The sequence below is a fragment of the Pithys albifrons genome, chromosome 8, assembly GCF_047495875.1.
Source record: "Pithys albifrons albifrons isolate INPA30051 chromosome 8, PitAlb_v1, whole genome shotgun sequence".
Lineage (NCBI taxonomy): Eukaryota > Metazoa > Chordata > Aves > Passeriformes > Thamnophilidae > Pithys > Pithys albifrons.
The window spans coordinates 13938449-13965986 of NC_092465.1; the positions used below are offsets into that span (position 1 = coordinate 13938449).

The following is a 27538-nucleotide window of genomic DNA, read 5'->3' on the forward strand; positions in this document are numbered from 1 at the left end:
TGGAAACTTTGCAAAGATTGTATAATGTTTGACAGGGGATAATGGAACATAGGAGTTTAGTTGTATGTTTGATTTTTTTTCCTCTCTTCAATTGAGACTTTTTTTATTTTTTCATATGCAGAGTTCCTCAGTAGGAGAATTATTGATAGAAAGTAAACATTTTTGCTTGTTGGGTAAAAATGGCCTCTTTAGACAAAATAAAAGGTAGGTGACTGCTAGAGTTCTGCTGGTGTTTAAAATGATACATTAATCAATACTTTAAATCAAAACTGCCATCTTCTTGAATTTTCCCCTTTTGGTTTTTTAGTTGCTTGAATTTTCACTGTGTTTTTTAATATGAAGAATGCCAGGTTTTGTTTAATCCCATGTGAAAGACATACTGCACAGCAGTCCTTAGTGTATTTTATATCTGTTATTTATTAATTATGTTATTAATATATGTGAGCTTATTGTAGATCAAGTTTTGCATAAGTCTAGTGTGAACAGTTCTGCTTGTTGTGGTTATGTTCTTTTCCCTTCTTTTTATATTGCCCTGTTTTCACATAGGTTATGGGAGTATTTTCTTCCAGCTCCAGTCCTCTGGTGTTCTGTGTTAAATCCAGGAGAGTTACTGTCTCTGAAAATGATGTAGAAAACACTAGATGGGTTCAAATTATCACAATAATTAGCAGATATGTTTGTAACAAGTCTATGCCTTTGCGTGTTAAACTGCTAGTTGATTTTGAGCAGGAATGAGAAGTGAGTCACTAACCGGGTATGACAAGTACGGCCTTGACACCATCACTCTAGCTGTCTTCTCAGATTGCCACTAAGGAAGAAAATCTCATTCTTTGGGATTGTCAAAGGAATTCCAGGTTTCATATACATTTTTCTGGATACTGATTGAAAAGCAGCATCATTGTTGACAAAGGGAACATGTATGCTGAGTCTGTTAATAATAAATTATATAAATAGTATCCATTTTAATGGATCTTTTTGGGCAATCTGTTCTCTAAAGCATCATTGCTGAATGAGGATACTGTTTCTGCACTGATAGTCCCTGTGGGTCCTGAGTAGCTTTATGTTTTCATCCACACTCCTAAGCTTGTCCTCTGTACCATCAAGCAGTTGCATAGCTCTAACCCTTGCTTGCTACAAGAGTGAGAAACAACTCTTAGACTGTTGCTGTCTTGACCAATGGGGGCAGGAAGTAATATTTTAAAAACTGAGCTCAGCAAGACTCAAGTCCTGAATTAGCCTGTAATAGAACTGGTGATTGAAAAACACTTGTACCTGTTCTGTATCTGGACCACGAACTCAGCTTTCCTAACAGCTCTAGGGTTATATTTAAGGTTGATGGAAAGGATATCACTGGGAAAGATGCTGCTGCCATCGTCCTCATGGTGTGCCCGGTCTTCTGACTGCTTGCTGGGGAGTCCTGTATCCTTCCATTTGTGAGCATCTTCTAGTACATCTTGCGTAGTGTCAGTGGATGATGGAAATTTTGCAGAGCGTTAGGAAATACCTTCCACTTAAAAGAAAATTCAGTGACAGAGATACTGAAGGGGGTCCGAGTCATTGACCAGAACGGTGGTGATGTAAAGGCTGTCTGTGGTCATATGGTGCCATGAATCTTGATCAAAGCCTGGGATTAGAGCCTAAAGTTGCATAAATTTGTAACACAGACTAACAGCAGCAGGGTTTCAGTGCTGATTCCCAAAATAATCACGGTTAGTTAGAAAAATTTGTTTATAAACTATCTTGCTTGCTTCCTGTCATGTTAGATCTAAGAGATCTGTAGCTTTCTTTTTTCCTATGACTCTAAAAATGCCACTGTGGATGATGAAGAGGGAACATGCTGCCCAAAGAAATGCCTGAAAGAAAATTTTCATCTTTAAACTGACATCAAAGCTGCATTCACCTTGCTTTAGAATGGGAATTTTCAACTTTTTTTATTCCAGTCCCTTATCTAAACCATTGAATTGCAGAGAAGAGTCTTAAAAATTGGTGTTTTGGGGCTAAATAAGGCATTTTTGTTGGAGGTTATTGAGACATGAAATGATTACTTATCATCCCTTGAAATGACATTACATTTAAATGCAATGGTACATGGGCACTTACTGCAACCTTCATCTCTGTTAATCCTTGCTCACAGCCTGCAAATTGAACATTCTTTCAGCCTTATGGGATGCACTGAAATTCTCAGAGTTATAATTGCTTTTCAGTATGCCATCCTGCAAGTTACACAATTTGAAGAGGCTTTCTTCCAAACAGAAAACATATAGTGAACCCCTCCACATGGAAAACATTTAGTGAACCCCATGCTGTGTATTATTTCCCTTTTAATCAGTTCACCTTGAGTTCACCAAAGATTCAAAGGAAAAATAAAAATTGAATTCATTTGATCATGATTCATTTGAAAATTCAGGGGGACAATCTCTTTGTTAGTGATGGCTTTTAAATTGTGCATTGTTACCTGGGCACGTCTGTGAAATTCATCAGTATTCCACACCTTTCTGGATACCTCTGTTGTTTGCTTAGAGATAGCAGCTGTAAATTTAGATGTGCACATTATAAACTTACCAGACAAAGATATGCCATTGTCTGAAAATCTTTGAACGGTCTACCTCTATAAATGAACCCCTTTCCGCAGAGGTCCATAGGAACCAGAGCAGAAAAATATTTTTTTCGTAAGGAGAAAACAGTGGCCTGATCAAGTTTCCCCACATGATGGTTGTTGCCCAATAACAATGGCTGGATTAAAAAGAGAGGGACTGGGGATGGGGCATTTCACTGATGCAGATGCTCATGGGTCTTGCTCCAAGGTGGGGGCAAACTGTATCACTTCAAAGAAACTGGGAGTATGTGAACCATAGTGCTGGGAAAGCAGGAGACAAGAACTTAGAAAGGGCTGACTCTGACCCTTAACTTTCCTTTTTACATTCATACCTGAATTAATGAAAAAGAAATTGAGGTCAAGTGTGAATCCCCAAAAGGAAGCTTATCATGGGAATCGGATTATTGTTTTTGTTCTTTAAAGTACCTCTGTTAACACTGTGCACCTCCACAAAGGCAGAGTAAGGTATTAGGAGTCTTCACTTACAGGTCTGATAAGTGTCCATGGTCACAGGTGTGATGATGATGATAAGCAGTTGGTGTTGAGATGCTCCACTGAAGTTTGCAGCAGTGCTGTTCCAAGCATACCGAATTTGAAGGATGCTCAAGGTGTGGGGAAAAGCATAGCTGTCCATCTGTGTGAAAGACTCATCCAGTTTGGAGAAGTAGGATGGTAGGTAGTAAGGATCCAGTTTAGGGTAGGAAGGCTGTGCAGAGAGAACTGGGCAGGCTAGATCCAGGGTCTGAGGACAGTTGTATGAGGTTCAACAAGGCCCAGTGCCAGGTCATGCATTTGGGTCACAACAACCCCATGCAGAGCTACAGGCTTGGTACAGAACCTGGAAACTGGCCCAGTGGCAAAGGACCTGGGATTGCTGGTTGACAGGAGCCTGAACGTGAGCCAGTGTTTGCTCAGGTGGTGAAGAAGGCCAATGACATCCTGGCCAGTGGCATCAGAAATAGCATGGACAGCAGGACTAGGGCAGTGACTTTCACCTCAAATCTGTGTTCAGTTTTGGACCCCTCAGTATAAGAAGGACATGGTGCTGGAACATGTCCAGAGAAGGGTACTGAAGCTGAGCAAGGGCCTAGAGAGTGAATCATGTGAGTGACTGAGGGAACTGAGGGTGTTTACCCTGGAAGAAAGGAGGCTCAGTGGGACCTTATTGCTCTCTCCAACTGCCTGAAAGGAGGTTGTATCCAGGTGGGGGTTGGCCTCTTCTACCCCATAACAAGTGACAGGAAAAGAGAAAATGGCCTCAAGCTGTGCCAAGGGAGATTTTTGCATTTTTTTTTCATAACATAGCAAAAACTGCCCTGTGCTGACTAAATCTCTTGCCTGTACAGAAGAGTAATCCCTGGATACATTTCCCTGCTATAGTTTGGAGGGATTTATGCTGTGTGTTCCCTAAGTTACATGTCAAAGGGGCAAACTTCAGGTATAAAACCTGTTCCATTCGCTGGGTCAGCTTTGTAGCTGTCTGCTGTCAGGTTGAAGACCAAAGTACTTTTATATTAAAAGCATCTCAGAAATGTTGAAGGGAGAGCCAAAACAGACACAAGAAGCATTATATTCTGAGAAAAAAGTAGTAAGAACTCCTGACAACTGCTGTTACAACTGCTGAGAATAAATTGCAGCTTTGAACAATGATATGCTTTTGCAGGTTGTTCACTGGAATATAAATGTTGAAAGGCTGAGTCAGCACATCCTTTTGTTGTTGTGGTCCTTTTTTCCTTTTCATATAGAGTAATTGTTGACATATCAGACTATCCTTGTATTCAATGGATTTCTGTAATGGATTTGCTGTTCATTGGCAATATCTCATTCCTTTCTTACAAAGGTATGTGATATAACAAAAAGCATATAGTAAAAGATAAAGTGATGGGTACCTTGATTTTGTAGCCATAGACATTATGACTCACCCAAATGCCTGGACTATGACAGAAATGGAATCTGAGAACATTTGCTCCTTAAACCTCATACCATTTTTCTTTTTGTTTGTAATTGCTTTAGTCTGATGTTCTTTCACCCTCTGAGAACAAGAATTGCTTCTGCACATTATTTTACTGGAGCTGCATTGATGATTATTTGAAATTCACATTTTGAACCCAAGAGTCATGTGGCGCAAATTCTACTCCTACTTCATTATTATGGGTAGGAGTTATATGGCAGACATGCTTGTTTCAGTATAAAAATAAGACCCACTATTGAATCAGTTTTATGAGACCCTCTTGAGTTATTCAAAATTAGACTTGACCACTTTTTGTGAGACAAGGTTATATGTGCACAGTGTATCATAAAAGGCACTCTAAATGCACTGATTGAATAATACTTTTATGCCTTTGCAAGCTTATGAAAGAATACTTATGTAATTTACAGCCACCTAGGAATGGTTCATAATTAGCTAACTATTGATATTTATTTGCAGTATAGCGAGAAAAGAGAAAGGAATGTTGTGTTGTTAAGTACTTTCTCTAGTGTCTTATATCTTGAAAAATATGCCATGCCTTTCAGCTAACAGATGGAGTTCACATCTGTGCATGTACGTGTAGCCAGTCTCTAGGGGGGAAAAAAAAGGAAAAAAGAAGGAATTCAATTTTAGAGAAAGACAGGGGGATTGTTTGTTTGGTTTTTGTTGTTTTTTTTCTCTTCATACTTTCAAGAATCATTTACTAAGATGCTAAGATATTCATGGTAGTAAAAATGGTAGTAGAATCAAGTAGTAGATGGTAGTCCTGGTAACATTTTTTTGTAGGGACTGTTGATACAGAAATAATCTCTCAATCTCTTCCGAATATGTAGCCATACTCCAGGTTACTGCATTTTTTGTGCATTTTTTTTAAAGTCTCACAGAAGCTCCTCCTTCTCCCATACACATAAACCTCATTGGACTATAATGGTGAAGGTTAATTTCCACTGTAAATCTACGTATGTATTTCTTGTCTTTGAATTGTAGCTGCAGAAGGCAAGAGAAAAACAGATGAAGTGAAAGGCATCAGTTGTCACTCCTGAGGACTGTTAGAGTCATGGCACAAAATGCATAGTTTACGTCTTTAAAACAAAGTGTGCCATTAAGTGGGTAATGCTAAGAGGAATTTTATCTAGCCTATAAATACCAGTGAATCTTCAAATCCCGGTACAGAGACAATTTACAATTGCAATCAAAATGATGCACACAATTTAACTTCAGTACCATCTGTAACTCTGCTGGTATTTTAATAATGAATAAAATTATATTTTGGCAACAAAAGTCTCGCGTAAATAAAATACCTTTGAGTTCCAAGTGAGATGTTTAAGAATTAGCTACAAGCTCTGGTTTACCCTGAAGTGTCCTTCATATTTACTGTAAAATGGATATGTGTGTATTTAGATAGTTATCAGTGGCAAAAGGTCTGTGTGATTCTGTGAAGCCCAGGGTAAATTACCTTTGAAGCTCAGGGATAATGGTTCAAGCAGAGGCTTGCCCAGCTGGTCACAAGCACTCTTGCCCTCACTGCACCACTTGTGTCTGGTTAGCAGAGATGCATGAGCAGTGCCATGCCAGGCCCTGTGTACTTGAAGAAGAACACCTACAGGAAGCAGTTATTTTCCCTTAAAAAGTGTTTTATTACCAGAGGATTGTGCAGGAGGCATGTCACTTACCCTCTTCTGAATCTGACTTTTGGACTCCATCGTGAGACCTAATCACACTAGTCTCTGGTTTATAAATTTCTCTTCTTTTCCATCTTCTTCCGTTTGTGTATTTTGTGGAGAGAAGGCAGTTTTGGCTCTGTTAATAGTTTGTGTGCTATGTCCTGTTTCCCACCCTTCCTTCAGTTGCATTACTGGGTGATTCTAGTCCCATGTTTCTACTCTTCGTACTGTTGTCGTGGCATTTTTATTTATTTTGTGATGCTTATGATCACTAATAGAGTAGCTGCAGCATAGACCTGCATCTTACTGTGGCTTGTCAGATACTTTCCTTTGAGGGTGATATGAGATTGCTGGTGCAGGTATGAGTATGATAAGTAATTACTTATCATAATGATGGGAAATCTTGACTAAAAATATACTACCACATAAAAATAACGCAAACTTCACAGCCAGATATTTTCTGCACATTTGTGTTGGTTAGGGCATAGCATGACGTTAAGCAGTTAAAATCTGATGTGTGGGAAATCTGTGAAGTGCAGGGATTGGTGATCTTTCACTGATCGTGTCCTCTTCATTGAAGCTTTTGTTAAGAAAATGCTAGTGACCTTTCTGAATGGCCTTCACAAGTGGAAATCAATGTGTTTGGTCCCACTGACTCTTGAAGTGGACCAAGGAAATAAGAGCAGGACAGGTTTGTTAACACATGTCAGTTGTGGCTGGTAACAAACCTGCCCTGTGTTTCAGGGATTGATTGCCTTCGAAGGATGTGCTGTAAGAAACATTGAAGTGACCGTGATGTGTTTCTGGGGTTTGTGGTTTTCTAAATATCTTCAGTGTCCACTAATCAGAAATCTTCTAAATTTATACTGATTGCTGCAAATGAATGCTATCTCAACCTTGAAGAATGTTATAAACTTGATCATGCCATGCCTACCAACACCAGTGTAAAACATGTACTAGCAGAACTAGTAAAGTTGGTCTCAATCTCTGATTTCTCTGAGGACTCAGTTTTGGTTGAATATTAACTGTGTTTCAGAAAGCTGCTGTTCTTCACGAGCATTTGGAATCCTGTCTCTCTAGGACTTGTGTACATTTATCTCAGTTATTTTTTTGTACTTGTCAAGGATGTCAAAGGCCTTCACAAAATACAGAGCTTATTCAGATATTTGGGCAAAAGGGCTTTTCTGAAGTTCTGTTTTGTGTACTATTAGCTAAAGCTGGTATTATCTGGCATGTTTTGTAGGAGCCTAAGAGTTAATGCCTAAATCTCACTTGGATGTTTTTGAACTGATAAGATTTATATTTGTCAGAAACAGTTTCTTTTAAATTAAAATACACAGGGAGAGAGGAAAAAAAGGTTTTCTTGTTTTAATTTGGAGAGCAATTAAAACTACAAGAAAGGAATCAAAACCAATCAATAAAACAACTTCATAATAGGCTGATGAATTTCTATTTTGTGGGGTTTTTTTGTTAATTTTATTCTTATTTTCTAAAAATCACTAATCAATAAAAATCGGAAAAAACAAGGTGATACAGGTAAATATTTTTCTTCATTTCAGAAGCAACATTGCTTATGAAAGTTCTAGTAATACACTTGACACTATAAGTGCTGTACATAATTGCTTTTTTCTCAGTCAACATATTCAAGGTCAGGTACCGTTTCTTGAATGCAAGACAACATCTGTATTGTGCTGTTTGCATGAAGATGATGGCTTATAGATGCAATTAGACCCTCTTTTTTATTATTTCTTTGCTAATTATCTTGTCAGCAAGGAAACATATGATAAAGCAACTGGCTAGTAGATGCTTTTTTATGAACATCTTGATGTTCTAAATGGTTCTATAGTGTAGAATTTTTCATTGTTTAAACCAGTGTTTTTAACATTCATATAATGCAGTGGACTCAAAGAAGCGAAGTTCCTGTTGTGACAGGCAAACTTCCAAAGCAAAAAGAACTACAAGTCAGGAACTATAATTGTGGGAACACCTGCAATACTATTTTTTTTCTGTCACACTAAGTGAGGGAGATGAACTCTCCTGAAATTTGCGTGCTGGAATTATACGGTGGGAATCAGGATACATTGACTTTGCTTTTGGTTTTACCATGGGTCTTCTCTGATCTTGCATAAGCACAGAATGTTTCATGTCTTTCTTGTCTGCTCGCATCATGAAAGGAAATATGACAATAACAACCTTTCTGGGAGAGTTTTCTAATCTTGGGAGATGTGTGTTGGGTGCTTTGTTTGTTTTTCAATTCTCTTCTCATGGAATCAAAGCCAGTGATATGGTCCTCACTGCATGTGCACATTCCACCTTTTTGAACTTTGTACCCTATTTCAGCTATGTTTTAGTAAGGGGTATCAATCTTAAATCTGGGAAGTTTGTACATGTAGGGCCTTAGACAAGGGATGCATCAGAGTTGTTTGACATATGATCTGGGTTGTTGTACCTGTACAAGTTGACTGATGCATTCCAAGGACTTTACTGTATTGTATTTTGAAATTTAATTTGGCATGTAAAAACTGTGCTATGTCCTGCATTGTAGGTCTGTGCATGTAGAGCCATTAGTGCAACCTCTGGTGTTGAAATATAAGTTTTGACTGAGGGAAGGGCAGAAGAGTGACCTTGCATCTTGTCAGAGTATCCATTCAAAAATAACTTTCACTTGGAGGAAATTCCCCCATACATTCCGAGTCAATCAATCATTACTCTCTTATCTGTTGGAAGTTGGACTGTATTAGTCCTGGTGCTCTCAGAACTATCATCAAATTTTTAATGCTGTCCTAAATCCTGAAGCCTTAAACTTAGTTGTTGGGGTTTTTTTTTATAGTTAGATATTAATTCAGGGAAGATTCCCCCCACCCTCCTTTCTTTTATAGAAGAAAAAAATTAGGATGGCAGAATGTGGTGTGAAGATGATGTTGTAGTGCTATAGCAGCAGAGATCCAGGCATGTGTGTATAAAGACAGAAGCAGAGGATGAGGAAATGTAGACAAAGAATCTGGTAGTTAGAACTAAGTGTCACTTTTCAGGCTGGAGCCTCCAGAGATCCAAATGTGTTGCTCTGAAATGGTTTACTTTTGCTGCAATACTGAGATGCTTAGTTTTTCATAGGCATCCAATTCTACCTTTGGGGAACTGTGAGAACCCAGATATTGTTACTGTGTCTCTTGCCATGGACAACTGTGGAGCACAGGCTGATGTATTGAGTTCTATTGTGGTCCAGAAGCAACCACAGGGATCTGAAGAGAGCCAGCAGTCTAAGCACTATTTAAACTGAATGGAGATTCAGTTATTTACACCTTAATGTTTTGTTTCTGAATAGTTCTGTAGACCTGTTGCTGAGATTTTGAACCTCCTTTTGAGACATTCCAAACCTCTCTGCTGGTCTTTAGAGAATGCAGAAGTTTGGGTGTACTCACCATTTGAGATCTTTGTTTAAATATCTCTTCAGGTTGCAAGTGACAGTGAATTTAAAACCCTGGTTTTAATTTAAAGTTTTATTTTTTTAAGTCCAAATAGAATAGTTATAGCCTGATCTTACTGTGTACCAGGCAACTGGCACTCCCCAGACATTTCTGCATTGCCGTCAGTTCTCTTTGAGATTCAAAGGGTGCAAGTCACAGAGAATCTGCTCAGGACCATGGTAACTTCTTTAGTAGTGTAATTATCCTCATGACTTTGTGAGTGGCATGCTTGTCCCTAGTTTATCTAACTTGAAGGTCTCATTAGGCCTTTGCTCTTGGGAATCAAAGAAACGGAAAGGGTTCTTTACAGAATTTTGCTTTTTGTTATCCATCATTCAATACACTGATGTGAATTATATTGATTACACTGATTTTCTTTCATATAGAGCTGGATTTTGACTACAGAAATATCTGGGCTGTTTTAGAGAGTCATTGTAGTAATAAAAGATGAAAAATATTTTAGTGTAATCTGGCTCATTGTGGAAAAGGCATCACTGAGTTTAGGAATATTCTAAATTTGTTGGCATAACTATAAAACAAGTTTTGCTTTTATTCTGTGTCTTTTGTAGCCTGAAATATCATGAATGTATTCTCTTCCCTTCCCCCCAGCCCTCATGCCCAATACTTGCAAATTGCATATTTACTCTCTGAGTGTGAGAACACTGTGGTGGCCTGAGATCCTGCTGACCTGCAGGACGTTTCCAGTAATTAGGTCCGTGTTTGCTCCATGGGAGATTCAATTAAAAATGAGAGGGGTTTATTATTATTATTATTCCCTAGTGAAACCCCACATTACATTCTTGAGTATGTATGTAACAGCATTGTAATGAGCAAACTTACTCTCCTTAATTCCATCTTTATTCAAACATTATGGGCTCAAAAATTCAATTTGAGTGTTAGCCTAGCCTGACTGTCCTCATGCAGATGTGAAAGAAAGAAGGGAGAGACACAGGCTACTCATGTGAGCAAACAAAACAAATTTGGCTGTGCATGTGTGTGTGAGCTTGGGGAAGAAATAAAGGAAATGTTCAGGTTTTGTGATCATAGTGCATCATGTGATTATTGTGAAAGCAGGGGATGTGCTTTTACATGTTGCAAAAGGCCAGGTGGCGTATCCCTGTGTGTCACTTCCACACAGCAATATGAAGTTGTAATTCCTACATTACATACCTGTGCTGTGGTAAAACTTTCCTGATCACACCACTTTGGGTGTCCTCTATAGTTTGCATGGGCATTACTGCAGTCTAACAGTGGCTTTTGTAACAAGAGTCATTACCCTTTTTAACTGCAGGGTAGACTACAAAATTTCATTTACTGAAAGGAAAACATTTTTCAACTTCTCATGTATTTAGTCTCTTTAACAGCTGCTCCCATCCAGTTGGTGTTCCACCAGACTGTCATTCGAACGGGTAAATTTAAGTCTCACACATGAACAGAAGCGCAAGTGTGCTTTGTCTCCAGTCTCTGTCTACTAAGTAGAAGCAAATGCTACCTGGAGATAGCACAAGTTGATATATGTGTTGCTCATATGATGACCTCTGTATGTTTTGTTTTTTGCTTTTTTTTAGATAATTGTGATGATGCATTGGTATCTCCCTTACCTTCATCAGCCCTTACCAGTTCCTCTGAGCTCTTCAGTACTCACAGTCCCAGCTTTGCAAAGCTCAACAGGCGAGATGGTAAGGCTGCAGTATGAAATGCCTAAACTATTCTTTTTAATTACATTTACAAAGGGTAACAACTTTTTGTGTGGTTTCTATGCAGTGCATTCAGAGCCAAACTGAATAGAGCCATTAATTTATGTTTCTGAGAGTAACCTGTGTAGGAGCAATTTCTTCCTTTATTATAAAAAGCTTCTACTAAATTAGAAGCTCTTCCCTTCTCTTGCAGAGACATCCTTAAGGAAGTTTGGATAGTCTTTTTACTTTTGATGAGTTTCTGTAATTTTAAGAGCTTTAAGGTCATTAGGTTTGAGACCCTATTCTAAATTGTAGATGTTAAAGATAATAGCAACAAGAATCAAAGTTCCAGTGCAATTCAATGGTTATACAACTCTGTAGAATAGTGAACATGAAAAAAACTTCACAGACATTTGCAATAAACAATGTTTGAGGCCCAGATAATGAGTTCACACATAAGGTGGAACTATTAGGATCAAACCAGGTACCAGAAAAGAGAAAATGACAGTATCTATGGCATAGCTTGACATCTCATTGCAAATTTGGGTTACTGGCTTCCATTTTGTTCCTAAGTTAGGGCCTCTAAAGGTGGAAAGACCTGTATTACCATATTACATATGATTTTAATGTTAAGAAACACTAGAAAGTATACTACTAGAAAAATCGATTGTAAATGAAAATAAATGAGCATTTTCGTTGTTGAACATTTCTGGTGTCTGTTTTAATCAAACACCATTTGACTAATCTATAGAAAGACAGTAAAGGCCCCCCTATTATATGCTTAGCACTAATGATAAGGAGTTGCTAGGTCATTAGTGTTAGATGGGAGTTACTATATAATATTTATACTCTTGAAACCAGTTTCTCAGCAAGTAAAAAGTCATGTGGTAGTTGCTAGACAAAAGAAAGATGTAAACATTAGGCATGATACTTGGGTTTTCCCTGCCATTGTCTCCAGCTGCTGGCTGGGATGGTGAATAGATATGCTTACGAGATGGTGCAAATGGCTCTAATAACTGGCTTTATTTGCAGAAATGAGGGAGAGATTCAAAGTCAATATTATTGCAAGTCAGGCTCTGGTTTTTCCTGTATTTTAAAGTGATATTAGCAATATCTAAAATTATGACAATGATTTCAGTTTAAGGTCAGAAAATGAAATAGGTCATATTTAACTGCCATACAGTAGTTTTGTCATGTGGTGAGTGGTAAGGTATTGTGTTTAGAGATTTGGCATTGCTTGCTGTTCTTTAGCACTAATCATGGGAACAGGAAGACAGAGTATTGAAATCAAGCCCTAAGTAAAGGAGTTGTTTCAGCAACTTTTGTTTCATGTTTTTAAGGCTTATGTGGTAACTGGTGAGCTGAGGTCAACTCAGGGACCAAGAAGCTAAATTCCACTTTGCTTAATTCTTTTGTTACATAGACTTTTGTAGGAATGTGCAGACATAGTGACAGCCAAGTTCATATGGGTACTTGTTGTGGTTTAAGCCCCAACAACAGTGAAACTCCACACAGCCGCTCACTCCAGTGTGGCCTTATCCACAGCCACAGTCCTTTCAGAAGTAAACCTGCTCCTGCCTTATCCATGGCTACAGTCTCTACAGGGGTGTACCTGCTCCGTCATGGGCTGGGCCATGGCCACAGGCTTTGACTGCTCCATCGTGACTTCATGCACAGCCATAGATGCTTCAAGATGTACTTTCTCCAGTGCAGATTTATCCTGGGCCACAATCCCTTCATAGGTATGACAGCTGTGTATAGATGCAACCACAGCCACAGGCGCTTCGAGATGTGCCTGCTCTGGCATGGGCTTATTCCGAGCCACAGACACTTTGGGGTGCTCTTTTGCCTCATGGGCTCATCCACAGGTCACAGCCCCTTCAACTTGAATTCAGACTCTCCAGTGGAGCAGCACAGGAGCAGCAGTGATGCCCTGGCCATTTGCCAGCCCAGGCACATGGCCATTGCTGTTATCAGAATGTTCCCAGGCACAGCAGAGTTGGATGATAAGTAGTACTGCAAGCACCAACAGCAGAAAGTGGCTACTAATGAGCCCTAGACTCTAAGAAACAGGAAGGGAAGCAAGACCCATGGCAAACACAGAAGCCTGCTGATTAATAGCTAAACAGCAGTAACAGCTATAAATTCGATCTAGCACATTCCAATCAACTCTGTAATTATCTCAAACCCTTTGAGACCCATGCTGGGCACATGTCATGGTTCAACCCTAGAAGCTCAGTCCCACGCCACCACTTACTACCCCCTGGTGGGATGGGGTAGAGAATTGCAAGATTAAAAGTGAGAAAACGCATGGGCTTAAAAGGCATTTTTATAAGTAAAGCAAAAATTGTGTGCAAGCAAAGCAAAACAGGGAATTCATTTACCACTTTCCATTTCCATGTTCAGCCATTCCCAGGACTGCCAGTTTCCATCACATGTAACCATGACTTGAGAAGGCAAAACACCATCACTCAGAATGCCCCTGCCCCTTCCTCCTTTTTCTTCCAACTTTATATGCTGAGCATGATGCACATGGGATGGGATATCCCTGTAGTCAGTTGGGGTCAGATGTGTCCCCTCACAAATTCTTCTTTCCTCCCCAACCTGCTTACTGGTGGGGTGGTGTGAGAAGCAGAAAAGGCCTTGGTCTGTGTGTAAGCTCTGCTCAGCAATGCGAAAAATATCTCTATATAATCAACACTGTTTCCAGCACATTTCCAAAGCATAGCCCTATACCAGCTACTTGAAGAAAACTAAGTCTACTCCTGCTAGAACCAGCAGAGTATTTCATCTTGGGTTGAAGGAGCAAGCAGTGGTAGATGATGGCTGAAGAAACTTTCTTTGACTGTCACTTCAGTGCAAACAGTAGATATCTTTACTAGAAATAATATTCACTAACAAGGACTGGGCTATGGCTTTCTGATAGTGTTGGAGTCTTTTAATGAGTTGGTTTAGCTTTGTAAGTGATCAAACAGTGCTGCAAGAAACAGTGCCTCCAGGTAGAAAGCCAGATCAATATATTTGTTAATGTAAACATAAATGCAACAGGTGAAGAAGAATTTATAAAACACAACTCAGACTTTCATCAACAGAAAGTTTTCATTATTCTCTGAAGTTTGAATTCATCACTGATTCAGTAAAAGATAGCAATAGCTGTTGTTTAAAAAAGGCCTGTGGTGGTGGAGGGTGCCATTTAAAAAAAACAAACACACAGATGACTCGTAAGTAAAGCTTTGTGTGAACAACTGAAAGTCCTCAATTAAAATACTGATAAATCTGTACTGGTAATAATAGAGCAGCTAATATAATTCTGATAAATGTTATTCTGAAGTATGAAATATATTACTTTTCCAAGAAAGGGATTTATCAGCTTTTTTGCTTACAGTAAATAAATAATGAAAAATAATGAGAAAATTGCTGTAATAGCACTGTATCACCTAAGATTTTTCAGTTCTTATTAGCTCTCAGCCTAAATAGTCAGTATAGGCAATTATGTATGAGAATATAAAACATATATAATGTCAAAAATAATTTGGTTTATGGCCAGGAAGTGTTTGATCTGGGCATTAAAGCAAAATTCTGCAGCAGGGAAGCACTTAGTTACAGCAGGAAGTCCAGGAGTTTTTAGTGCAATTTCAAGGCATTTGAGCTGTTTGAGAGGCACTGTAGGGTGGAAATAATAATTTCCTTTTCTTTGTATTAAGGAACTACAAATAAGCATTGGCATCCTGAGCAGCCCTGGGGAACACCAAGAAGCATTGACTGTGTAACACTGAGTTTAAATGCAATTTTTGAAACAACTATGGCAAAATGTACAAATAGTCTGAAAAGGAACAAAAGTATTTGATCATATTTCTTGGAATCATGTGCATCTCCAACAGAGAAACCATCAGATCTTTGCTCTCCTCATAGGACTAGCATTATAATTTGTTGCCATGGAGAATATGAGCAATATATCAGATTCCTATGGTACTGTTTCTTCATTGGATGTTTTCTCCATACCATGTTGAACATTATCTTTGAAATGATCCATATAAAATGTGAAATGTGTTAACTGTGAGGAATGATGCTGTAGCACAGTGTGCAGAGTCCTATCAATGCCAGTTGGAATCTGGTGGGCAGAATGGAGAAATTTTATGTCCCTCAGACATGTTGTAAAATACCAAACATGGACTTTATTGAACATCCTGTCTCTCTTGTTTTCATGTGAGAGGCAGTGTGACATCTTCATACATTATACTTTCCACATTACCTAAAGCAAATGTGCAGATCTGTTGGGCGTAATCAATGCCAAATTTTGTTTGGTTTGTGCTTGTGTCGCACTTACTAAAAGTTGTATTGTCCTCTTCACTTTCCTTGTGCCCAACTGCATGTAAAGGGTGTAAGGGCTATGCTTGCATCTGTTCAAAAGGGTTGATGTCCTTTAAATTGTATCTTCAGTAGCCTGTGGTGTTGCTTATTAGAACCTTCCTGTCCTTTGTCTTGGGCCTGCACTGGCAAACAGCATCACTAGTGGGCAGAGGAGCAAATGGCTGTAAATAGTTGCTCTGCTTTGAATGTACTTTTTTATTGCTTAATAAAAAAAGTATGGGGTGGGGTGTTGCCACACTGTAAGGAGTGATGTGCATTAAAGAAATGTGGAGACACGGATTGTGCTGGAAAAACTGCCAGCATCCCTTGTGCCACCTGCTCTGTACAACAGAGCAAATATGGAGGAAAAAGAACATTTATTAATTTTTTGCACTTGCCTCTGTATTTGGTGAGGATTTGGGATAACCACAAAAGCAAGCAGAAGCTACATGTTTGCTTTATTAGCAGAAGTGAGAGAGGCCTGATGGGAAAAGCTTTAGTTCTGCCCTCAGTCATGCAGCCAATGCAGCTTTGCTGTTGCAGGGATTTTAGCTTCCATTGTTACAAGCACTAGAATTACTGCCCATCTGTGGAAATGGTAATGATGGAAGGTTTGGAAGAGGGAAGTACAGTGGGCTTTTTTCTCCATCGGAACAGATACATGAAGCAGCTGCTGTTCTGTAAAGATACAGTCTGTAACTTAGACCTCTCTTGCAAGACCAGCTCTGGAGAGGTGATACTACGTAGGAGCAGGTGTCAGTGCTGTGTCCTGCAGTGCTTACATCTAAAGAGTAACATTCCTAGCAGACAAATCTGTTCATGTAAAGATTAATGCAGTTCAGAGAAACTATGTAATCTGTGATTTTAGGACTCAAGCTTACCACAGATCTCCCATATTTCTATTCAGTGTGTATGGTTTGTTTGACTTCGAAATTATAAGCCTGTGGTGTTGTGCTCAAACTGGAAAATAGTAGTGCATAGTAAAGCCAAACACTTTGTGGAAAGCATATCACATTCCTGCCACTTCTAGCAGCAGAAGGGAGAGAGCATAAAGTACATAGAGTAGATATTTAGTTATGTTATTTGATATACTACTGAAAAGCACCTGTGCTAACAAACTTGGCTTAAAATCTTACGCATAAACTAGAACTGAGAAAGCAAAGATTTTTTTTTAATATGGAAAACTCAACAAATAAATTGTTATAAATGATTTTCTCCATCTAGTTTTTGATGTTAATGTTGTAGAAAGACAATAAAGGAAAGATGAAAATGCCCAGATTTCTTTTAATATTTAGTGAAATAGGCTTTTGGAGTCTTGAAGAAAGTAACTTTGTTACCAGAACTTCTGAACCAGAATTTTATACCAAGTCAGTTCCTGGAATAAAACTGTAAAAAAACCAAGCAGCTATTGCGTTTAGAGTCTATTTCAGATATTGGATATTACAATCCAAAGGAATTTTGTCTTTGGCTCCCCATGTACATTATTCACAATTCCATCAGATGATGATGACTTCTATTGTGATTGAAAAGGGTAAGATAAATCATGGCCCTAACACGCAGTATGCGTTAGTTTAGTTACAAACTATTTTCCCTGGAGAGTTCTTGTAGAGGAATGAAGACTGAGTCATCTGGAGGAGCAGGGTCAATACTCAATTCCAGCTGTGAATACTCAATTCCAGGCTTCTTCTTCAGAAATTAGGATAAATCCTATATTAATGTATTTTAAATAATGAAAATTCTAGCATTTATTCTTAGACAAAGAGATTTAAGTAGTGAGTTGGAAAGTACAATGCAATCCAGGAAAACAAATAACATCTTTTAAGTTCAAAGTTATTGAAATGGAGCTCTTTGAGATAAACCACAGATTAATATTTCAACTCTGTTCACTTCAATGAACTCTTTATGGAGCAACTTTGAGATAGATCTGTTAATAAGACGAAAATACTAAGATAAGTACAGCTATTTATAACCAAAGTTTAGTGATGCATTTTGTCTGGAAGTGCTTATTTGGAAGCATTCTTCTAGTTTACATGAGGAATTTTTAATGCTTTACTCCCCATTCTGTGTCACCCCGTTTCTTTCCCAATGAGATTGTGTTCACTGTAATAGCACAGAAGTGTTTTTGTAAACTTTATTAATAATGACAAAACAAAAAGATGATGGGTTGCAGAAGCAGAGGCGGCTCCAAAATTTGCTGCCTTGGATACTTTGTTGATGGCTTCTGTGTTCTTCACAGCTGCACTGCTCGCCTGTTTATAAGGCTGAAATGAATGCTGTTTGTATATGGAGAATAAATGTGTGCAAGTAGAAGCAAGTTAAAAGAAAATAAACGTAGCCTATAATTTAAGGGTATAAAAGAAAGAAAGAGAACATAAAATAATATATTCTAGTCTGGAATTATTTGCCTTTTAACCATAAGCTCCCATTTATTGTCGTGAGCGAAGCGGTAAAATGCAAGCAGTGGTTGCAGTTCTGTTTCATTGGCATGGTGTTACCACAGGCCTAGAAGGAATTCAAGGGATAGCACATATCTTTACTTTTAAAGAACAAACATGAATTACAAGCTCATGTAAGGGAGGGTGCTTTCCAGTGTGAAGGCACTTTTGGTTGTTCAATCAAATGGTTTCTGGCTTTACAACAAATTATCTGAAATGCATTTACAAGCTGTAGTTGAACCATTCTTTCAAATACTTAGTAGGGTTTAAATAAAGATAACTAACACTTTTGCATTTCTTTCAAATCATAGCAAAAAAGAATATATCAAAGTAAACTGGGAGTTACAAGTCTGCATTCCCAGAATTGCAAGGAGGGAATCGATATTGGGGGGGGGGGGGGGGGGGGTTGTGACTGAGGATCTGCCAAACTCAGCTGTTTGCCCAGCTGAAAAAGAACAAATTTCCTTAAAATTTCTTAGAAAATTGAAATTCCTTATGAAATGTAGGTTAAAGGAGAAGACCTGAAGGGAGCACACCTCATGTAGCATATTTTGTAGTATAAAAACATGAACAAACAGCTGCATGTTCAAGAATTAGAGTCTTCTCTGATGACCTGAAAAAATTACATGGTACTACATCAAGTATAATCTCTTGGGCTATCATTGTCATCTAAATTGTTCTCCGATCTCTTTAGGAGCTGGTGGCTGGGCCCCGCTGGAGTCCAACGAGCAGCAGTGGCTGCAGATTGATCTGGGGGACAGAGTGGAGATTGTGGCGGTCGCTACCCAGGGCCGGTATGGGAGCTCCGACTGGGTAACCAGTTACACGCTGATGTTCAGTGACACTGGGCGCAACTGGAAACAGTACAGACAAGACGACATCATCTGGGTAGGTCTGAATTGTGAATGCCTTTGGCCCCAGATCTTTCTCATTCAGGCTCATTTTCGCATTTGGAGACACACCTTCAGATTCACATCAGAGGAGTGCTTCAGGGGTAAGAGAGCAGACTTGAGTGACTCCATGGGGTGTTTTGATCTAAATGGATTATGTCTGTGTAATACAAGTTTAGGCCCTCAGGACTACATTGTTTTTCAGACTATGAGGATGCTCAGGGCACTCAAAATGACCTGCGTGCTTCTGTGCCTGGTTGGCTTTGATTCCGGCACACCAGGGTAAATAGGGCTAATCACCTGTGTGCTTTCTCCAGGAAATATGGAAATTACTTCTATGCCTTACACACATTTGGCCAGAACAACAGAGCTCATGCTGGGGCAGATGGGTGGTAAAATGCTCCTCAGCTGGAGAAGGCTGGAGCTGCAACATGAATTGAGGTATAATTTAGCAGATACACTAAAAGTGCTCAAGGCTTTTCCTAATATTTTAATGCAGATTTGACACTTGCTGTGTCTCGAGGTCAGTGTGTGGCCATGCCAGGTGCTGTCGGTAGGATTGCATGGAGTAGCATTGTCATCACAGGTGTGAATAGAAAGTTTACAGGTCTTCCTTTCATATGGAAAATGTCAATTGTTGGTGAGTTGGTAAGAAATGGCAGCACCCTTTCTGTGCTGTGTTCTGTAGTTCCAAGGACCAACAGCCCTGGTAGCATGTGGTGGTAAAAGAAACATTCTTTGTGAAAATAAAAGGGAGCATGATAAGGGTAACCAAGTAGACTTACGATTTTTCGTTGGTTAACACTTTCATGAAGTACTGTGTCACAAAACCAGATTTTGCTTCTAGAAGGTAGTGTCTCTGAATGATGAGAGCTGAGGTGCAGCAGGAAGGTGGGAGAAGGGCTGCTTAATTTTTCCCTGAGCATGTTGCAAGTAGTGGGGATGCATGTACAGGGAGACGAACTTCTGTGGTTTTAAAATCCTTTATATTGTCGCTATCTTTGGTTTATCATGGTTTTATGTAGGGAAAACAATTGAAATCCTTATTCCTTTAGAAAGGCAACTTTGGCCTTAAGATAGTCATAAAGTTTTCAAGTGCTTTCACTTAAAATGTTATGTTAAGCTGTCATTGCTGAAGATACTTACACTTTTTTAATATTTAATATATTTAAAACCAGTAGAATTTCATTTTGGACTGAACGTAGTGATCATTTAGTCTGCCTCTTGACTTCCACCCTTGGGAATCAGAAATCCATAACTGAGGTATTTTTACAGATTTGGTGTCAGTTAAGTGCCTCTTTGCCTGAAAATATCATGTGGCATGTTAACATTTCATATTAGGACAAATTAATTTTTTATGGTAAGTCAAACTTTTCAGACCTTTCCTTTTTGTAAATCCTTGAACTTTTATTTTCTTTTGTAATTTTTAACTCTTAAAGGGAAACTTGGAAAGACAACACAGACAATTTAGCATAGCAAATCTTCATGTCCTAAGGATCTAATTTATGAGTTTCTGATCTGGAACTTATATTGCACACAAGAATAAGAACAAGCCTAGCAGGCATTTAATGGTAAATTAGGATTTAGTAACAACCCTGAACTCTCTTGCTTTAGTAGACTGATCAGGCATAAAGCTGATTCGGGGCAGATTCTGACATGAGTTCTAAAGCTTCAGCAGATATGGAAGCTTGCTCACTGGAGAGATAATTTTTGTACGTTTCTAATAGAAACTACGATAGGCTACAGAGGATAATTTTCTATATAATTGTGGAAGAATTAAATAGAATTTGTATGTGGAAAAGGTAACTCTGAGGAAGGATTTGGGTATTTTCCCCTCACGTTAATTTTTAAGAGTCACGCTGACCACATGAACCAGTAACATAATTCCAGTCCAGAAGAACGATTTGCTCCATGTTCCCAGGGGGCTTAAAGGTTTTGTTAGGATGCATTGCCAGATTTTACTGGTGGAAATATCTGATAATGAAAATCCAGAGTAGGCTCATTTGACATTTCATTAGACACTTTAGTTCCACCTAAACTGGAAAGTCTCATTAATACTTGGGAGCTTGTATGCCTGCCCATGGAATTAATGAAGATCAAGAATTCCTTCTGTACAATTTTTATTCTAACTAAAGAGTTTATTTTTTTTCCTGGCACTTTTTGATTTGCTGCACTGACATAAATTAGATCTAGAGAGCCATTCAGAGCACAATGAGGAAAGCCAAAGAGGCTTTCAGAAACATGTATAGAATTATAATTTCAAATTTTGCAGTGTTTCTGTTTCATTGGCCATTATCCTTTCCATATGCTTTTTTTTCAAACGAAGAAGAAACAGAAGTGTGCAGTCCAGCTGAATGTTGAAGGTTTTTTCAGACCCTTGGATGAAAGAAGGACAAGCGTAACATGGTGCTTGTTCCAAACATCTGGCTGTTGAATAGCTGTAAGGGAAGTACTGCATTGCACACCTCTAGGAAAAAAACATTGCCCTTGACTTAGAACAAGGCAATGGAGTGGACCATTTCACAGGGCTAGGAGAGCAACACCCCAGGGTAGCCTCCACTGCCACAATCTGTGACAGTGTACACTGTACCAATCTGTTACAAGTTTCATAGTTTCAGATTTAGGAATCTGTATCTGTGCTGGTTTTGGTTCAGTGATGGTTTTTGCTCAGCACTCATGAATACATCCCCAAATTGCCAAGACTGTTTTCAGCATAACCTCAAAACAAAGCCCCATACCAGCTAGTTTGCAGAAAATTAACAGCTAAAATTGGCACATTATCCCCTTGGGTTTTTGGTTGGTTGGTTGGTTGGTTTTGTTGAGTTTTTTTGTGTGTGAGCAGGGTGGTCTATCAAAGGAGGATTTAAGGTAGTAGTTTCTTATGTCAGAGCAGGGTGGTAAGTTACCAGGCTACCTCTCATCCACAGGGTGTGGAGGGGTTGAAATCTAGGTTATTGTGGAAAATTTGCCACTTCAGAAATCTCAGGTGGGAAACATCCTCCCTGCAGGCTTTAACTTTGAAGCTTTTTTTTTCCTCTTCTTAGGACAGGATTTTTGTATTCTCTGTGTCCCTCAGGACTTCGAACTTTTCAAACTTTCCTTTTTAAATTTTTGTGTATACCTAAAAGGGCTATGAGTTTACCTACTTTATTGCTTTTTTTTGTTTCAGAAAGCTGTACTGTTTTTAACTTAAGAGGTGATCAACACTGACTCATAGCTCAGATGGGGCTGTGAAATCTAAATCATTATTATGTGGAGATCATTAGAAGACATCTGCTCTGTCGGTATAAGTTACCAATGTGGACTGGACCTGTCAGGTTCACTGGTATATCTTCTACTTTAGTAAAGTTTGCTGGAAGCTGTGCTTTGCTGTATGGATTTTAGTGAATGTCTCACACCATTTGCTCATTGGTGGCAATTTATCATTCACTTGCAGCTGTTGAAAGGGGAGATTATGTATCAGTATAAGACAGTCTGGTGATTTTGTCTGTTTTCTGAAGGCAGTGTAGCTATGTGGAGAAACACTTGAAAGAACAACAATATACTGAATTGCTGAAGAGTGTAAGAACTATCTGAGTTTCAAGGAAAGCATTTGATTTCAAGAAAAAATTTGACGTTTCACTTTATTTTCATTAGTTTGCATTTCCAGCAAAGCAAAATGGGGTCTTCGCATGTCTTCTCCACTACTTCTGTTGAATTAAAACTCATAGGAATCCCTAATCTCTACTCAATCCAAGTCAGATTTGATCTGCATTTTTCTCCCATCCTATTTGCATGACCCAGAGAGAAAGTCATGGCCTATTCCCAGTTGGCAGAACTGCAGTGCTCTCTTGCAGGAGGATGCACTGGCCCAGCCTTTCCTGACTGCATGATGGGCCATTGGCCATACTCAGAGGAGATGGCAGGAAGGCAGTAGTGTCTTTCACAATCCCCAAGGAACTCTGCCAAAATGAAATTTTTCCATATCTTGTCTTCACATATATCTGTCTGATGCTCTGTGTTACAAATGGTGCTTCTGAGAAGTTGTTTCCAGCCATGTGCGTACAGATTTTTGCCAACCAATATAGCATATGTGTCCTTCAGTGCATCTGAGACCAGGGTGCATAAATTCTTTATTAGGATGCTGATAAGACAGACACTTGCACACCAGCATATAAGACATACCACTAGTAAAAATCCCTTTCTCTTTATAGAGATTACAAGGCTTATTATCCTGCTGTCATGGCACGCATACAGCTCCCATCAACTTCACCATTAATGAGTGCTGCACAGACAGATCGCAAGGAGAATCAGAAAACCTCTTAAGTTTTCACTCAGCCTGTGTTTATGATGTTAGTAAATTCTGCATCTGGAGTTGAAGACAAGACAGATTAGCCATTTAAAACCAATTTTCCAACCCCATTTGTATTTAAATAATCTTGTTACAAAAGGACTCTGTGGTTCAGAGCAAACTAGACTTATAATTATATTTTCAATATGGATAAATCAGCTATGTGTGGACACACTAGCTATTGATTGGGAGACATAAAACATAAATCTTATTGCTTGTAACAAGTAAATGATTTTTCAGTGTTTTTAGGTGTTGAATAATTCAGAATTTGCTTTACCTGCATACACATCACAGTTTGAGTCAGTCCAAATTATGTATTTTACTGGGAAAGAAGTGTGGGCTGTGGTACAATGCTATTTCACTTTAGATAGCAATTTTTATGCTATCTATATTGAAAAACGCAATTATTCAGGAAGGCACAAAGAAGAGGGGATGAAACAGGCATAGATGTATGCAACAAAAGGAGACAAGAGATGTTATTTATACAAAGTTTTGAAAGGAGAGGGGAAGTTGTGGAATTGGAGATAAAGGGAGACTGCTCTGACAGTCGCAGGGAAGGCTTTTATATTAGAACAATGAATCTGTGCAGAAAGGCAGTGAAGGTGGAAAATGGCATAGAAAGCATGGCTATAGTTCATACGCTGTGCAAACACATACACGTGCTAGTACATATTAAGCAGAAGTTTGTAGTTGATTGTTGGATGGTGAAGCTTCTTACAAATCTGCTGTCCACTGCACATGGAAGGCAGAAGGTGGCTCTGGGTAGAAGGAGGGGCTGTAAACCCTAAGCCCAAAGCTGGATAACAAGCTTGGGAGTGTTTCTCTCATGTTGGACGATGACACCTTGGTAATGAAAGAGCTTCCCCCACGGAGAAATGCTGCAGTGGCACTCCTGCTTCTTGCAGGTGTGAGGATGCTGTGCAAGGGCTAAAGGGTTGACAGGAGGCTGAGAATGCAATAGCAATATGTAATTCTCAGGGGAGCAGGAAAAGTATTTAATAGAGGTGATAAAGATCCTTTGCATCCCCTTTCGTCAGGAAACTTCTTACCTGTGTGTGTGAGCTTTTGCTGAACTAGAGGCTTTTCTAATGAAATCTTGAGTAGGGTCACTCTTAATTGGCTTATAAATCTACAGGGGTGCTGTAAACTTTCCCATTTCCACCCTAGCTGGATAATGACTCTGGAACTGTTTTGGTGAGTTAATTATTGCGAACATAGTTAGAATATTAATCTTCTTGTCAGATTTATAGTTGTGCTAATTTATTCCAAAGCATCGTTTTGCTTCTAGTCCTAATGCCCTCCAAGCAAGGAAAAACTCTACATGTAGCAGTGAGAAGTCCTACAATGTTTGCTTGTCATAATGCTTCCTGGTACTAGTATTAAGCTGTATTTACTTTCCTTTATGCACAGTAATTGTTGCCAGCCAAATAGGTGTTAAATGGTAAGTATCTATGAAATATTTTCTTTTCCATCACTTTTGCTCTAAGAAAAGGAAAAAAAAAGCCAGTTTTCTACTTTGAAGTAAGAATGAAGAAACCAATTTAGTTGTAGGGAGGCAAGGTTTTTCAGAAGTTTCCATTGGTTTTCCTGGAAGACCTATGTTATTATATGTTTTGAAGAGCCAACCATTATCCATTTGTTGTATTTGGGATTGTTCTGACTTAAGACTGCCTGATTCTGAGATGCTGTTTGGTGTTACTAATTTGCATCTAATAGTGGTTTAGCTTCCTGAGCTGGCTGCAGACATGGACTCCTAAGTGAATACATGAAGTCTGTCTTTCTTGATATTGCCAGGGCAGTTTTTCCATGGGGAGGATAATTGAAAGTGTCAGTATATCTGTTTTTGTTAAGTGCACTCTGTATGGATGTATGCCTGAATAAAATGGATAGCAAATTACCCTTTACTGTTGAGATACTGGAGTTAGCCTTAAGCTAAATGAATTTTGTATGAATTCCATGACCTTACACCTTGCTATTAACAGGTGGTTAACTGTAAGGGGATGTTAAGGTAGTGTCTAGAGAATTTAATGCTGATATTAATGTAGTATCTAGAGAATTTAATGCTGATATTAATGTAGTATCCATCAGTAATGTCTTCAGTAATTCTTTGTGCTTGGTGTTTGGCAGCAGTTCACTCTGACCCAGAAAAAAACGCAAGAAACATGATTATTGACAGTTTGTGCCATTCTTACTGACCTCCCAGTCATAGACCTTTGCAAATTGCCCGAAATGCATGTTTTCTATAACAATTTAGCACAAGAAGGTTGAGAAATGTTACTTGATTTCTCATTCCTACATCCCAGATTTTCTGAATCATCTTGTCTTTGCACTGCTTCATGCCATGGACTAGAGAATATGACTGTAGAATTGGCCATAACAGATTGGAGTGGAAAGAGTGCTTGGCATGTTTCTGATTGTTGACATCTGACCCTAAAACATACATGTCTTCCAACCATCTCCAGCAGTTTTGTCTGCCACAGCCAGAAAGTTGTTGTTTTCTCTTTCAGGCATCTATTAAAAGAGTAATTGTTAGTGGTGGCACCCTAAGATGACTAATGTGGAAAATAGTGGACATCTCCTCTCAGACAATGGATTTTAGCCAGCAGGTCTTTTATTATCAGTCGACCAATTTTCATTATTCTCGTTTGCAAATTGTGTTTTATGGTATGTGAAGTCATAAATAGGTGCAATTACAAAATCTGAATAAATATAGAACAAATAGTTATTTAATCCATATGCTTCCAGAGTTCATTGAGTTTCTTTCCAGTTTTTTGGTATATTTTGGAACAACTGAATGGCTCTAGCTGTCTGAAAAGCCAGTTCTTTTTGGAGCAAACTGACTATTGTATACTGTAAAAGAAGACAGATTTTTCTGCTGCTAAAAAGTGTGTTGTTTCTACTACTTCACTATTAGATTAGATTAATCCAAATAAATAAGATGGTTTGACTTGGAGTGTTCAGGTCTTCAATAGCAGTTATAAGATTGTACTGATTTTGCTCTGAGCCCTTTCTAAATGTTTAATTATTCCTGTAGTGAGAAGCTTATGAACAGAGAAACAGAAACCTGTGCTTGTGGCTAGTGAAAATATTACATAAGAAGGAGAGGCAAGCAATGGACAAGTCATTGCAAACCTTTCTAAAACTGGCAAAGGAGTGTGATGTTATATAGACTCCTGTTTTAGGGATAATACTTGTGAACTGGTGAGCACTATGGAAGGAGGAGAAAGGAGAGAATTGCCATGATACTTGAAATGGAGATGAGGAGAGAGACAGAGGTAGAAAGCTACAGTCAGTGACCAGTGCTGCAGTATCTAAGATGGAAATACACCTGTTCCATTACATTTTCAGTCAGTATCAGCAGAAACCAATAATCTTTTATTTCTGCTTATCCTCTTCTTGTCTCCATGGTTAGCAGATTTGTATTCCACTTTGATTTCATATACTTGGTGTTTCCCACTTAGACACTCTCAGCTGCAGAGAGGTCCCTACAGTTTCTGAGCTACTTCCTTACAAAAGTCTTGCTTTCACTAAACTTTTCTTCAACATTACAATTGGATCTTTGTATAGTGGTAATGCAGGAATGAGGAAATGGGAAATCAGATCGGTCTGCGTGATTTATTAAAACTTTAATTTTCTTAAGCTATTTGTCAAAGGACCCATGTTCTCTGCAAGTGTCTTTGGTTATGTGGCTATTTTGCTCCATTGCTCCTTTATGGTCTGATTGGGAGCCTGTGGCTGTCACTGTCACTGGGCCCTCCTCCTCAAGGATCCTAGAATCATAATGTACTGGTTAAAAGTCTACTCCACCATCCTTTCTTCAATGAACACAGGTACCAATTGATTTTTGCTTTTTCTTCTTAAGTGATGTGTAAGCTGAAGGTAACCTTTTAACATATTTTTAAAAAAAGAAAAGAAAAAGAAATGCAATCACATAATTAGAATTTTCTGATGAGTAGTAATTTCTTGCTTTTGTGTTAACACAGAAATTCTGTGGTGATATCATCTTTACAGTGTTGGAAATATGATCTTTGTGGACTTCCTTCCTCCCAGCCCCCTAGTCATTTTAGCATATTATTGATTTATTTTTTCAGAGGCTGAAGAGAGCACTTTTTACTTTGCATATAGAATTTTAAAATATTTGTTTTCATTCTCATTAAG

The 27538-nt window shown here is 38.7% G+C and overlaps 1 protein-coding gene across 1 annotated transcript in view; it reads left to right on the forward strand.

The window, feature by feature from the left end:
• The window catches only part of CNTNAP5 (contactin associated protein family member 5), a 286664-nt gene that overhangs the window by 60322 nt on the left and 198804 nt on the right, over nt 1–27538 (forward strand). The window contains exons 2-3 of the mRNA XM_071562346.1: nt 11265–11375; nt 18855–19048. Coding sequence (XP_071418447.1) covers nt 11265–11375; nt 18855–19048 — 305 coding nt within the window. The remainder of the gene's footprint in view (nt 1–11264; nt 11376–18854; nt 19049–27538) is intronic.